Below are 14,169 nucleotides of genomic sequence, written 5' to 3' on the forward strand. Positions count from 1 at the left end.
ATCTGACTGCTGTCCAGAGGACCATCATTGACACCCTCCATCAGGAGGGTAAGACACAAGAAGTTTCTCAAAGAGCAAGCTGTTCACAGAGTGCAGTTTCAAAGCACATCCACAAAAAGTCTGTTGGAAGGGGGAAATGTGGCAGGAAACGCTGCACAACCAAGAGAGATGACCGCAGCCTTAACAGCATTGTGAAGAAGAGTCGCTTCCAGAATTTGGGGGAGCTTCAAAGACAGTGGACTGAAGCTGGAGTCCAGGTATCAAAAGCCACTGTTCACAGACGTGTCCGGCAAATGGGCTACAATAGTCGTATTCCCATGGTCAAGCCACTTCTGAACTCAAGACAACGGAAGAAGCGTCTGACTTGGGCTATGGAAAAGAAGCACTGGACAGTTGCAGAGTGGTCCAAAGTCCTCTTTTCAGACGAAAGCAAGTGTTGTATTTCATTTGGAAGTCAAGGCGCCAGAGTCTGGAGAAAGGCTGGAGAGGCGCAAAATCCAAGTTGCTTGAAATCCAGTGTGAAGTTCCCACAGTCAGTGATGGTTTGGGGAGCCATGTCAGCTGCTGGTGTTGGTCCACTGTGTTTCATCAAGTCCAGAGTAAATGCAGCTGTGTACCAAGAGATTTTAGAGCACTACATGCTTCCGTCTGCTGAAAAGCTCTATGGAGATGAGGATTTCATTTTCCAGCATGATCTGGCACCTGCCCACAGTGCCAAAACCACCAGTAACTGGTGTACTGACCATGGCATTACTGTCCTCGATTGGCCTGCCAATTCCCCTGACCTGAACCCCATAGAGAATTTGTGGGGTATTATGAAGAAGAAGCTGAAAGACACCAGACCCAACAATGCAAATGAGCTAAGATAGATAGATAGATAGATAGATATATACTTTATTAATCCCCAAGGGGAAATTTGTCGAGCCAGTAGCAGCAACACACAAGAATAAAAATAAAAATTAAAAAAACACAAATATAAGAAGGGTTAGGGTGATCTGGCAAGAGGTGAACTGTTGTAGAGCCTCATAGCCGTCGGCAGGAATGTTCTCCAGTATCTGTCCTTGTGGCAGCGGAGCGTGAGGAGACGTCTGGAGAAAGTACTCCTCTGTCCCTGTAGGAGGTGGTGGAGAGGGTGGTCCGGGTTGTCCAATATGGACACCAGTTTCTTCAACGACCTCCTCTCCACCACCTGTTCCAGGTGCTCCAGCTGGCAGCCGATGATGGAGCCAGCCTTCCTAACCAGTTTGTTAAGACGGCTGGTGTCACCGGCCCGATGCTGCTCCCCAGCAGACAATGGCAAAGTGCAGCACACTGGCCACAACCGACTGGTAGAATAACTCCAGCATCTTGCTGCACACGTTGAAGGATCAAAGCTTTCTCAGGAAAAAGAGTCGACTCATCCCCTTCTTGTACACAGCGTTGATGTTGGCCTTCCAGTTCAGTCGGCTGTCGATGGAGACGCCCAGGTACTTGTACTCCTCCACCATGTCCACGTCCACCCCCAGGACACTCAGAGGTGTAGGAGCTGTCGCCTTCCTCCTGAAGTCCACCACCATCTCTCTGGTCTTGGCCACGTTCAGCCGCAGGTGGTTCTCATCGGCCCACTTTACAAAGTCACTCACCACTGCCCTGTACTCCTCCTCCCGTCCATCCCTAATACACCCGACCACTGCAGAATCATCAGAGTACTTCTGCAGATGGCATGACTCCGTGTTGTACTGGAAGTCACTGGTGTACAGGGTGAAGAGGAAGGAGACAGAACAGTTCCTGTGGGCTCCAACATCACTGACCACCGTTCCAGACAGCACACGCCCATTCTGACAAACTGTGGTCTGCCTGTGAGGTAGTCAGTGATCCAGGAGATGGCCACCCGCAGCTTCTCACTCAGCAGCAGTGGCTGGATGGTGTTAAATGCACTGGAGAAGTCAAAGAAAGTGACTCTCACAGAGACACCGGATCCATCCAGGTGCGACTGAGCTCGTTGCAGCAGGTAGATGATGGCGTCGTCCACTCCCACATGAGGCTGGTAAGCAAATTGCAGAGGGTCCAGCGACGATTTCACCTGCGGCCGGAGGTGGGCCAAGACCAGCCTCTCCAGCACCTTCATCACATGGGAGGTGAGGGCGACGGTTCGGTAGTCGTTGAGGCCAGATGGTGTTGACTTCTTTGGGACAGGGACCAGGCACGGCGTCTTCCACAGCACGGGACTTCCCCAGCCTCAGGCTGAGGTTGAAGAGGCGCTGCAGGACACCAGACAGCTGGGTGGCGCAGGTCTTTAGGACCCTGGGGCTGATGCCATCAGGACCTTCAGCTCTGCGCTGGTGTAGTTTCTCCAGCTGTCTTCTCACCTGGTCAGTCGTCACAGAGAGAGGGGAGGTGGAGGAGCCCATTGTTATTGAGGGCTCGGTGGATGTGCAGCTCAGCAGGGGACAGAGGGGAGGTGTTTGGGAGGTGTGATGTGGAGGAGACAGGAGAGGGCTGTGAACTGAACCTATTGAAAAAACAGTTCAGCTCGTTGGCCCTCTCCAGGAGCCCTGGCTGTCTCCTCCCACCTTGAAGCCAGTTATCTGCTTCATGCCAGACCACACCTCCCTTGTGTTGTTCAGCTGGAGTTTGGCCTCCAGCTTCCTCCTGTAGGAGTCCTTCCCCTCCTGAGCTTCACCTTTAGGTTGCGCTGGGCTCTCCTCAGCTCATCCCTGTCTCCAGACCTGAAAGCAGCTTTCTTCATGTTAAGAAGCCTTCAGGTCCCTGGTGATCCAGGGCTTGTTGTTGGGAAGCAGCGCACAGTCCGTGATGGGATGGTGGTGTGTTCACAGAACTTGATGTATTCCGTGATGCAGTCGGTCATACTGTTGATGTCCTCCTGCGGTCCACACAACACATCCCAGTCCGTTGACTCAAGCAGTCCTGTAGAGCGTCGTTAGCCTCCAGAGACCACCTCCTCACAGTCCTGGTGGTCACCGCAGCCTCTTCACCAGAGGAACATACCTGGGTGTCAGCCGGACCAGGTCATGATCAGACCTGCCGAGGGGAAGGGCAGTGGCGCTGTATGCGTCCTTAGTATTAGCATACAGCAAGTCCAGAGTTTTATTGTTCCTTGTTGGGCAGTCTATGTATTGATGGAAGGTTGGCAGAGCTTTTTCCAATGTGGTGTGGTTAAAGTCACCAGTGATAGCCATGAATGCTCCAGGCTGATGATTCAGCAGAGCAGACACAGTGGAGTGGATGGTGTCCACAGCTTCCTCAGCGTCAGCTGATGGCGGCACGCGTCAACCACAACGGCAGACGTGAACTCTCTCGGTAAATAGTACGGGCGCATCCCCACGGCCAACAGTTCAATGTTCGCACAGAAGCGCTCCTTCACGCACACATGGTCCGGGTGGCACCACCGCTCATTCACATAAACAGCGATCCCGCCTCTTCTTACCGCTCTGTAGCATCTCTGTCAGCCCGAACAGTCCTGAAGCCGGGCAAAGACGCGCCAGATCCGGATAGTCCGCGTAGCCCCGCCTCAGTGAAGCACAAGAGACTGCTCTCACGTAAGATCCTCTCGGTCATTACCTGAGCGCCGAGCTCATCCGTCTAATCCGCCAAAGACCTCACGCCCGTTATGATCGACGGTACCGAGGGTTTGTATCTCCTCGTTTTAGCCCTCCGCTTGACACCCGATCTGCAACCGAGCCCTTCTCCGTAGCTCCAGCGGGATCACAGGTCTTTCTCCAGGCAGAAGCTTCGCCTGCACAGCGATCAGCTGAGCACGAGTAGACGACGGTCCCGTCATTGTTTTGCTGTGGCTCACCGATACTCACGACAAAGTGAACAAAAGCCACAGTAGAATTATCGAAAAAAGTAGTTATGGTCCAGTGTCCGACCGTAACTAAGACAAACGTGAAAGAAAAGAAAAAGAAAAAGAGAGGAAAAGTGCAAAAAAAAGACAATAAAATAAAAGCAAAACGCCACTACTGAAACAAGCAGCCGTTGGCACAGCGCCATTTTAAATGCCGCTATTGAAGCATCCTGGGCATCCATAAACCCTCAGCAATGCCACAGGCTGATTGCCTCCATGCCACGCCGCATTGATGCAGTAATCCGTGCAAAAGGATTCCCAACCAAGTACTGAGTGCATTAATGGACATTTTCAAATGTTTGATTTTGTTTTGCTGTTATAAATCTTTTTTTTAACTTGGTCTGAGGAAATATTCAAATTTTATGAGATAGGATTTTAGAGTTTTCTTAAGCTGTAAGCCATAATCAGCAATATTAAAAGAATAAAAGGCTTGCAATATTTCAGTTGATTTGTAATGAATCCAGAATGCATGACATTTTTGTTTTTTTAATTGCATTACAGAAAATAAAGAACTTTATCACAATATTCTAATTTTCTGAGACAGTCCTGTATATACACTACCGTTCAAAAGTTTGGGGTCACTTAGAAATGTCTTTATTTTTCAAAGAAAAGCACTGTTTTTTTCAATAAAGATAACATCAAAAATACCCACTATACATTGTTATTGTGGTAAATGACTATTCTAGGTGGAAACGTCTGGTTTCTAATGAAATATCTCCATAGGTGTATAGAGGCCCATTTCCATCAACTATCACTCCAGTGTTCTAATGGTACATTGTGTTTGCTAATCGCCTTAGAAGACTAATGGATGATTAGAAAACCCTTGTGCAATTATGTTAGCACAGCTGAAAACAGTTATGCTGGTGATATAAGCTATACAACTGGCCTTCCTTTGAGCTTGAAGTTTGAAGAACAAAATTAATACTTCAAATATTAATCATTATTTTAGTGCTGTGAAAAATAACGCGTTAACTCAGTTAATTCAATTTCAGGTTTAACTAGTTTTTTTTTTTTTAACGCATTTAACGCATGCGCAGAATGAGCTTCCAATCCGTCTGTTGTTGGTCGTCGGGACGAAAAAAAAGTCACTTGAAAAATGAGCTTCCAATACACCACTTCAATCTGAACTCTGTCCGCTCTCATGCAGACGGTCTGTTCATCGGTAATGATCCTTCCGCAGGTTCACCTACGGAAACCTTGTTTCGACTTTTACTTCCTGTAGATCAGGGTCTCAACACGTCGATCGCGACCTGCCAGTCGATCGCGGCGTAGTGTCGGTAGATCGCATGACATTAAAAGATTGGCCCGCCCTGACATGTTCTCTATAGCACGTCTTTGTTCTTTTATTAAACTAAACGTCTGTTGTTGATCGTATCTCCACAGCAGCATGTCATTTCTGTCTCTTCGCGTTAACATATCGATCTCCGTCTCGCGCGCCGTAGAGCTCCGTACGCGCGCATCGGGACCGAGCAAAACAAAAGTCACTTGTCAATCTGTCCACCTGTCGGGGCCGGTGAGGTTTCAGCTTTGCAGCGGTGTCCCCGCCGTCCCTTTCATCACGGCCCAGTTCAGAAGATCTGATGGCGCCGCGAAAGGTCGCCTCGGTGTGTTGGTGCGCGATGTTTTTTATTGTTTTCGTTTTAAATACTGTTTTCTGCTGGGATTCCCAGAGCTCTTTCACCAGAGAAGAGCTCTTGAATATCAGGGGAACAACTCCAGCGGATTTACTTCCAACGTTTTTAACTTCTGTGGAGTTACTGGACATTTTTGTAAAAGGTGTGCTCACCTTCGCCCACGGTGAAACGCCGGAGAGGGAAACGTTGGGAGCGCTTGTGCCACGGAAACGGGATCTCGTACAGCGCTGCCGGGCATATTTCTCCAACGTCCGCTCACTGTGCAACAAACTGGACGAACTCCAGCTGCTGGTGGGAGAGACAGAGACTTCTCCTCATCCTCCGTTCTGTGTTTCACGGAATCATGGCTTAGTGGCTCGACCAGACTCTGCGCCCAGCTCGCTGGCTTCCAGCTGTTCCGAGCGGACCGGGTCGGAGCTCTCCGTAAAAAAGGGTGGAGGAATCTGCTTTACCTCAACAACGGCTGGTGCAACGACGTAACGGTGATTCTACAGCACTGTTCGCCGGACCTGGAATCTTTATCATCCACTGCAAACCCTTCTCCTCCCCACGTGACTTCCCTTCATTCATCCTGGCCGGAGTTTACATCCGGCCGCAGGGGGACGTGAACGAGGCACAACAGACACTCGCTGAACAGATACGGCGTGTGGAGCGGACCTTCCGGACTCTTTAGTTATTGTACTGGGATTTTAACAAAGGAAACCTCAGCCACGAACTCCTAAATATAGACAGTTAATTAAATGCCCTACCAGAGAGAAGAGCATTCTGGACCACTGCTACACAACAATCAGCAGGGCCTATCACGCGCCTCGAGCTGCACTGGGAAACTCTGACCACGTCATGGTTCATCTGATTCCTCATACAGGCAGAGACTAAAGCTCTGCAAACCTGTGGTGAGGAAGTTCAAGAAGTGGACCAGTGAGGCTCTGGAGGATCTACGGGCGTGCTTTGACTGTACTGACTGGGATGTCTTCAGGACTGCTACCAACAGCCTGGATGAGTACACAGAGGCTGTAACTTCCTACATCAGCTTCTGTGAGGACAGCTGTATTCCATCCAGCTCCAGGGTGAGTTATAACAACGACAAACCCTGGTTCACAGCGGAGCTCAGGAAGCTAAGACTGCAGAAGGACCAGGCATTCAGGAGTGGGACAAGGTGCTATACACAGAGTCCAAATACAGGTTTAGCAAGGCGGTGAGAGATGCTATACGACTGTACTCTGAGAAACTGCAACAGCAGCTCTCAGCAAACGACTCTGCTTCTGTCTGGAGAGGGCTCAGGCAGATCACCAACTACAAGCCCAAATCACCCCACTCCATGAACAATGTGCTTCTGGCAGACGAGCTAAATGAGTTCTACTGCCGCTTTGAAAGACAATGGAGCAGTCCTGAGACAATCCCCACAGCCCCACCAACAAGCCACAGACCATCAGCCCACCCCCCCCAGCCCATCAGGGGCTCACACCTCTGGAGCACCCTCCATCAACTCAGCGACGCCTCGTCATCCTGGAGAGAGCAGTCAACAGGCTGTTTAAAAGCAGAACCCCGCAAAGCAGCGGGCCCGGACTCCCTCCCCTCCACCCTGAAGCACTGTGCGGACCAGCTGTCTCCGTGTTCACCGACATCTTCAACACCTCCCTGGAGACATGCCACGCTCCAGCCTGCTTCAAGGCCTCCACCATCATCCCCGTCCCCAAAACCCAAGATCACAGGACTCAATGACTACAGGCCCCGCCCTGACCTCTGTGGTCATGAAGTCCTTTGAACGCTTGGTCCTGTCACACCTCAAGACCATCACCGACCCACTCCTGGACCCCTGCAGTTCGCCACAGAGCCAACAGGTCTGCAGACGATGCAGTCAACATGGCCCTTCACTACATCCTCCAGCATCTGGACTCCCGAGGAACCCACGCCAGGATCCTGTTTGTGGACTTCAGCTCTGCCTTCAATTCCATCATCCCGTCCCTGTTGCAGGACAAGCTCTCCCAGCTGCACGTGCCCGACTCCACCTGCAGGTGGATCACAGACTTCCTGACCGACAGGAAGCAGCACGTGAGGCTGGGGAAACACGTCTCAGGCTCCCGGACCACCAGCACGGGTTCCCCCAAGGCTGTGCTCTCGCCTCTGCTGTTCTCCCTGTACACCAACAGCTGCACCTCCAGTCACCAGTCCGTCAAGCTCCTAAAGTTCGCGGATGACACCACCCTCATTGGACTCATCTCTGGCGGGACGAGACCGCCTACAGGTGGGAGACTGACCACCTGGTGACCTGGTGCAGCCAGAACAACCTGGAGCTCAACGCTCTGAAGACAGTGGAGATGGTTGTGGATTTCAGGAGGAATGCAGCCCCACCCGCCCTCTCATCCTGTGTGACTCCGCTCGACGCTGTGGAGTCCTACCGCTTCCTGGGCTCCATCATCTCCCAGGACCTCAAGTGGGAGCTGAACATCGGCTCCATCTCCAAGAAGGCCCAGCAGAGGATGTTCTTCCTGAGGCAGCTGAGGAAATTCAACCTGCCAGGGAAGATGATGGTACAGTTCTACACGGCCATCGTTGAGTCCATCATCTGCTCCTCCATCACTGCCTGGCACCCTGCAGCCACAGCCAAAGACAAGCGCAGGCTGCAGAGCATCATCCGCCGGCCGAGAGGGTTATCGGCTGCAATCTGCCTTCCTCCAGGTCCTGTTCACTTCCAGGTCACTGAAGCGGGCCAGAAAGATTGTCGCCGACCCTCCCACCCTGGACACTCCTGTTCGAGTCCCTCCTCGGGAGGAGGCTGCGTCCATCATGACCACGACCTCCGCCACACCAATAGCTTTTTCCCGGCGGTCGGGCTCATCATGGACCCCGGACTGACTGACTGTCACCCCAGGACTACCACCTCTTCTTCCACCTTTCTCTCCTCCTTCTTCCCGCCTCCTTCCTCTTCCTCCTCCCTCTTCCTCCCACTCCTCCTCCCTCCTTGCGTTGATTGTTGTTTGTCATGTCCAAATGTTGCACCTTCCACCAAAAAAAATTCCTCGTTTGTTTGTGAAAACATTCATTCTTTGGCAATAAACCTGTTTCTGATTCTGATTCTGATGAAGAAAACCCACACAGTCAGTTTGCCTCAGCAGCTGCTAGAGGAAGACTAGAGGCCTTTAGATTGTATCATGGTGGAGTTCATGGTTGACAAACAAGAGAAAAATGTTCTGTTTAACCCTCCTGTTACCTTTACATTTACTAACATATTTTACCCTCGGGGTCAATTTGACCCCAGCAATTAAAACCTCCAGAAAATTATTAGAATTAATATTGCTTCCCAAGTTTAAGTGTGAGGTACTTTATGTTTGTTTGTTGACTACCTAAATAGCCCTTTAAATAAATAAAAAAGTTGATATTTCTTATATGTTTGACACAGTGAAAACAGCCTGGGGTCAAATTGACCCCAAAGAACACCGACATTAAACATTGAATGGGTCAAATTGACCAAAGGTAACAGAGGGTTAAACATTCTGTTTAGGATGAAGATGTATTAATGTTCCATATGGAAGAAAACTGCTAAATAACTGCTGAGTTGCAGCACCATTGTATAGAAGAATGTATAAATGTATATATCCGTCTTTTGTCATAAATCTCTATGTTCTCACAAAATATACCGAGAATATCGGTAATATGTGATTAATCATGATTAATCCACAAAAACCTGTGATTAACCCGATTAAAAATTTTAATCGTTTCACAGCCCTACATTATTTCTAACCTTGTCAATGTCTTGACTATATTTTCTATTCAATTTCCAATTCATTTGATAAATAAAAGTGAGTTTTCATGGAAGACACGAAATTGTCTGGATGACCCCAAACTTTTGAACGGTAGTGTATATTAATACAAAGTGTAATAACAATGCCGAATGGACATATTTTACCGTAAAGTAGTATAATTTATTTAATACATGTCAAATGCTTGATTGAATTCACTCATCTGTGTTTAAACTGAAGTAAAGACTGACGAGATGAAATGGGACCTCTCACCCGTGTGCGGATGCTTTTGGCACGGTCGGCGTACGCCAGCGTGTTCCGAGACTCCTCAAAGCCCACAGAGGCGGGGCTAATGTGGGCTATCATGACCGTCCGGCTGTTCCCGCCCAACGAGTCCTGTCGATCAAAGTCAAAGAATACATGGATAATGTCTGAATGGCAAAACACTGGAGTTGGTTTCCTACAAGTCATTACATTGCTGTACCTTTAGTAGTCGAGTCAACTTGCTGTCTCGATAGTTGACATACTTGTTGCCATTTTTGTCACTCAGGGCGTTGATGCAGTTGCCCAAAGCCAGGAGGGAGCGGTTGATGTGGGCCCCCTCCTTCAACCTCTGACCCCTATTCTGAGTCTAATGAATAGATGGATAGACAGGTGTGAGTGAGGAAACCTGTGAGCTTCTTTCAAGTACTTTTTCCTGTTAGAGATCGGGGGAAGCATGAAACAAAGGCCACCACGAGACTTTGCGACTACATGGTCGACGCCTTAAATGTCCTGAAAACTTTGTCGTCAACTTGTTACTATAAACAATGTGATCCCACATGAAACACGATTCTCTTCTATGGTTACTATTTCGGTTATTTCACATCATATAATAATTCTATATATACACATATACAGGACTGTCTCAGAAAATTAGAATATTGTGATAAAGTTCTTTATTTTCTGTAATGCAATTCAAAAAACAAAAATGTCATGCATTCTGGATTCATTACAAATCAACTGAAATATTGCAAGCCTTTTATTCTTTTAATATTGCTGATTATGGCTTACAGCTTAAGAAAACTCTAAAATCCTATCTCATAAAATTTTAATATTTCCTCAGACCAAGTAAAAAAAAAGATTTATAACAGCTGAGTGTTTGTCAAGGCTCAGGAAACCCTTGCAGGTGTTTCGAGTTAATTAGACAATTCAAGTGATTTGTTTAATACCCTACTAGTATACTTTTTCATGATATTCTAATATTTAGAGATAGGATATTTGAGTTTTCTTAAGCTGTAAGCCATAATCAGCAATATTAAAAGAATAAAAGGCTTGCAATATTTCAGTTGATTTGTAATGAATCCAGAATGCATGACATTTTTGTTTTTTGTATTGCATTACAGAAAATAAAGAACTTCATCACAATATTCTAATTTTCTGAGACAGTCCTGTATATATATATATATATATATATATATTTCTTTTTCTCCATCCAATCAGGATTTAGCAACCACAATAAGTTCCCAGTCAATCAAATCTGATGACGTCGCACTCGCAACCAAAAAAACTGATTAGCTGAGTTTTTGAGTTTATACACCATGATAAATCATTTCAAATTATCTACATATTTTGCCTTTTTGCCCATGATTATTTAATGTATTTCAAGCTTTTCATTAGAAATAGTTGGCATATGGTGCGATTTAATGTTATTTAATTTACAGGGGCTTTGAACCCCTCTGCGAAGCTCTGACGACTCGTGGCTGTTTCTTTCTCAGAAGCTGTCATAATTCCCTTCTAGCACAGGAGATGGCATTACCTCCTCAACTTGTACTAACCACATGCACTCCTCTTCTTTAAAAACAGAGAACATGTTTCTTCAAGCAACAAACAACTCTCTGTTCTGAAGGCCTTATGTACTATTCATCAATAATAGTCTGTGAACCTCTCAAACAGTCTCTGTGGTTAATGAGCACTCCTCTCACTCGCCGACTGTCTGCATGCTGTTCTCCTGGTTGGCCAGGAGGTGGCAGTGTTACCATGGTTTATACGACGAGCCATTCATCTGACAAGCAGACGCGACATAAATACTGTTCAACATCCTCGCTCGACTCAAAGCAAAAACCAAACCCAGAGGAGGAATCGGCTTCTCTCTCGACCGCACCAGCGCCACACCGGAGACGAAACTCTCCACCGAGCCTCGAACAGCGTGAAACTGTCTGTGCCCTCAAATGTTTTGTTTGGCAATCATGAAAGTCCTCATCATCGTCACGACTTTTCTTTTGTGTGATTTTAATTTGTTTATAAAAGGGTATATATGATCATAGATGCCGCTCTGCTCTGCCCTCAAACGACGGTCACCGCTGATGACGGCGTTGCAGCACACGGCGGCGTCACAAAAGTGTGTTTATCTATATACATATTTATTTATATATAGTTTCATTGGAATTAAAATACTCCAGTAAATACATGTACTTTACCAAGAGCCACATTGTGTTGCACTATATTGTGATCCCATTTGCTAAACAGTTGTTGTTTAATACGCTGCAGAGCTGCTCGCCATCCTGACAAATACAGAGAGGCTTTTATTAAAGTGTCCTGAGGATTATAGGGAACCTCAATCCTCTGGACCGTTTTAAAGATTTGCTGCCAAGGATCTCCAGTGAGCAGCCGGTCACAGAGCAGACCTTTGTAGTGCCGAGGCTATGCGTTTGTAATGTGTCTATCGAGGCTTAAAAGCAGCAGCGCATGTGACAGACACATTAGCAACGTCTTTGAACTTGAGTTTGGCAGAAAGGTCGCCGCCAAAAGTAAAAGAAAACCCACTCGGATACACAAACAGCAAATACAGTGTCCACCTGTAAAACTACGAGTTTATTTGTCGCCCATTTCACACGTTCACTCACGTGTGCCGCTCGTTCGGAGCCGGCGAGGTCGATCATGAAGAGGCGAGCAAAGCGCACCTCCTGCAGGACGTCTCGGCAGCGGCTCTGCTGCTTCACGGCGACCTGCAGAACGGCGTGGGAGCGAGAGGACGTCTTGTTGGCGGCTGTCGGCTCCTGTGTGCGCTGCTTGTTGCCCCTCATCAGCAACTCCATGATCTGAAGACACACGGGCAGAGGCCTTCGTCGTGCGCGCCGCATGCAATATTTTCGCGTCGAATAAACGAGGAGTCGCGTCACTCCCGGTCCGGTCGCCGCTCTCACCTCTTGTGCGTTGATGGTCGACACCTCGGTGATTCCAGCAACCTGGATCACGCCTTTAGAATCTTCCCTCAGGTCCAAGAAGCCCGAGGATGGGTTCAGCAGGTCCCGGATCATCTCATTGTAGATCTAAAAAGACATTACAAGGCAAACGCTCTTTAATCATGAATGCTCCTTAATGCCAGTTAGTGTTTTACACCTGCCATTCACGGTTAAAAAAATCATAAAAGTTTGTGAAAATTATCCCGCTGAACAAACTGTGTCAGTATCAAGAACAAATGTTTCCCACACAATTTATTTTCTGCAATATTCCATAAGACAAATCCAGTGAGATGCAAATATTCGGGTACAAAACTACGTCGTCACTCCCCTCTCCACTCGTTTGCCATCCAAGACGCTAACAGAAAAGAAAAGGGAGCGGGAGCACTCTGAGTGGTGAAGAACAACTAATTGTCCCTTTAAAAAATATAAATGTACAGAGTATACTTATTTGCAATCACTGTGTGTGTGTGTGTGTGTGTGTGTGTGTGTGTGCCTCAGAGCGCATGAACGAGAGAGGGATTTGAACCAGAAACGTGTGTGTGCCCATCAGGCCGTAAAATGGCGTTTAACGTCTTTGTGGCGAGGCAGCAGTGGCAACAGATTGCTCCCTGGAAACAGCAAACACACACGTCACACATACACACGTCACACACGTCACACGCACACACACACACACACATCTTTGTGTCAGGATTCACCCTGAAGAGTTACACGGGTCAGAGAACATCCAGACACGATGATTGTCATTTTGAAAGCAACATTTACCTCCACCCACCCAGAGACCCGCCTCAGAACATTGTCAATCATCCAACGTAATAATAGCTTTTGGCACGCAAAACACAAAATGTAATTTAAATGTCGGATTTAAACCCTCCTCCTCATCTGTACCCAACATGTGCTTAACTGGGCCACTTTATATTCCAGTTGGATGTCACGCTTTTTTCACTCTTTTGTTCAGTGTTTTTGTATTCATTATCTGCCTCTTTCTGTCTTCGTGCCTTCATGCTCTGAACAAATCAGTTTGAAATCTTCTTTATATTCACGTTGTCATCTTTTGATGGACAAATGATTCACCTAAAATCATTAAACCCTGAATGAGACTCATTCCAGGGTTCACACAGTCGAGTATTAACTGTTACAAACATGAAGGCGCTGCTACATGCGACATGAACAAAGACGACTACGACTACGCTGACTTCAAATTGACAAAATGACCTTTAAATGGGAACACTAAGTCACACCAGTGAGGCTCAGTGACTGATGTCAGAGTCAAATGAAGCGACTCATTGTACCCAGGGCGTTGTCACTGAACACACAGCGTGAGCTCCACCTGCATCTCGGTAATGAGGTTTGGAACCGCAGACGGAGACACCGCCATCCCCGGCCTGCCGCCTTATCTGTGGTTCATCACCAGTGACAAAGGCAGAGATTATCACTAAGCCAACGGCGCCTCTACAGCTCCAGCTCGGTTACAGCGCCCGATGCTCCAACTCCACCTCAAGGCCCCGACACCCCGAGCTGACCCGAAGGACCGAAGTCCGAGTGATTCGGAGCTTTGCCTCATCAATTTTTTGTGTGGAAAAAGGACGCTCTTAAACATCGGCGGTCAGGAACATGCAGTCTGTGTCGGCGTGAGAGAAAACAATCAGGCAACAGTGTCCACAGAATATAATTAAGAGACGAAATGTGCTCCCATCGTGTTTGTTCTGAATACACATTTAGAA

The 14,169-nt window shown here is 47.6% G+C and overlaps 2 protein-coding genes across 6 annotated transcripts in view; both read right to left on the minus strand.

Moving 5' to 3' along the window:
- The window catches only part of rpl38 (ribosomal protein L38), a 134,003-nt gene that overhangs the window by 16,024 nt on the left and 103,810 nt on the right, over window positions 1-14,169 (minus strand). The gene's annotated exons all lie outside the window — the stretch shown is intronic.
- Window positions 1-14,169, minus strand: part of kif19 (kinesin family member 19) — a 48,886-nt gene that overhangs the window by 5,177 nt on the left and 29,540 nt on the right. For all 5 annotated transcript variants that reach the window (XM_056430741.1, XM_056430739.1, XM_056430740.1 and 2 more), the window contains 4 exons: window positions 12,407-12,532; window positions 12,107-12,301; window positions 9,706-9,852; window positions 9,495-9,617 (listed from right to left, as the gene is read on the minus strand). In XM_056430741.1, coding sequence (XP_056286716.1) covers window positions 9,495-9,617; window positions 9,706-9,852; window positions 12,107-12,301; window positions 12,407-12,532 — 591 coding nt within the window. The remainder of the gene's footprint in view (window positions 1-9,494; window positions 9,618-9,705; window positions 9,853-12,106; window positions 12,302-12,406; window positions 12,533-14,169) is intronic.

This window comes from Pseudoliparis swirei, chromosome 13, assembly GCF_029220125.1.
Source record: "Pseudoliparis swirei isolate HS2019 ecotype Mariana Trench chromosome 13, NWPU_hadal_v1, whole genome shotgun sequence".
Lineage (NCBI taxonomy): Eukaryota > Metazoa > Chordata > Actinopteri > Perciformes > Liparidae > Pseudoliparis > Pseudoliparis swirei.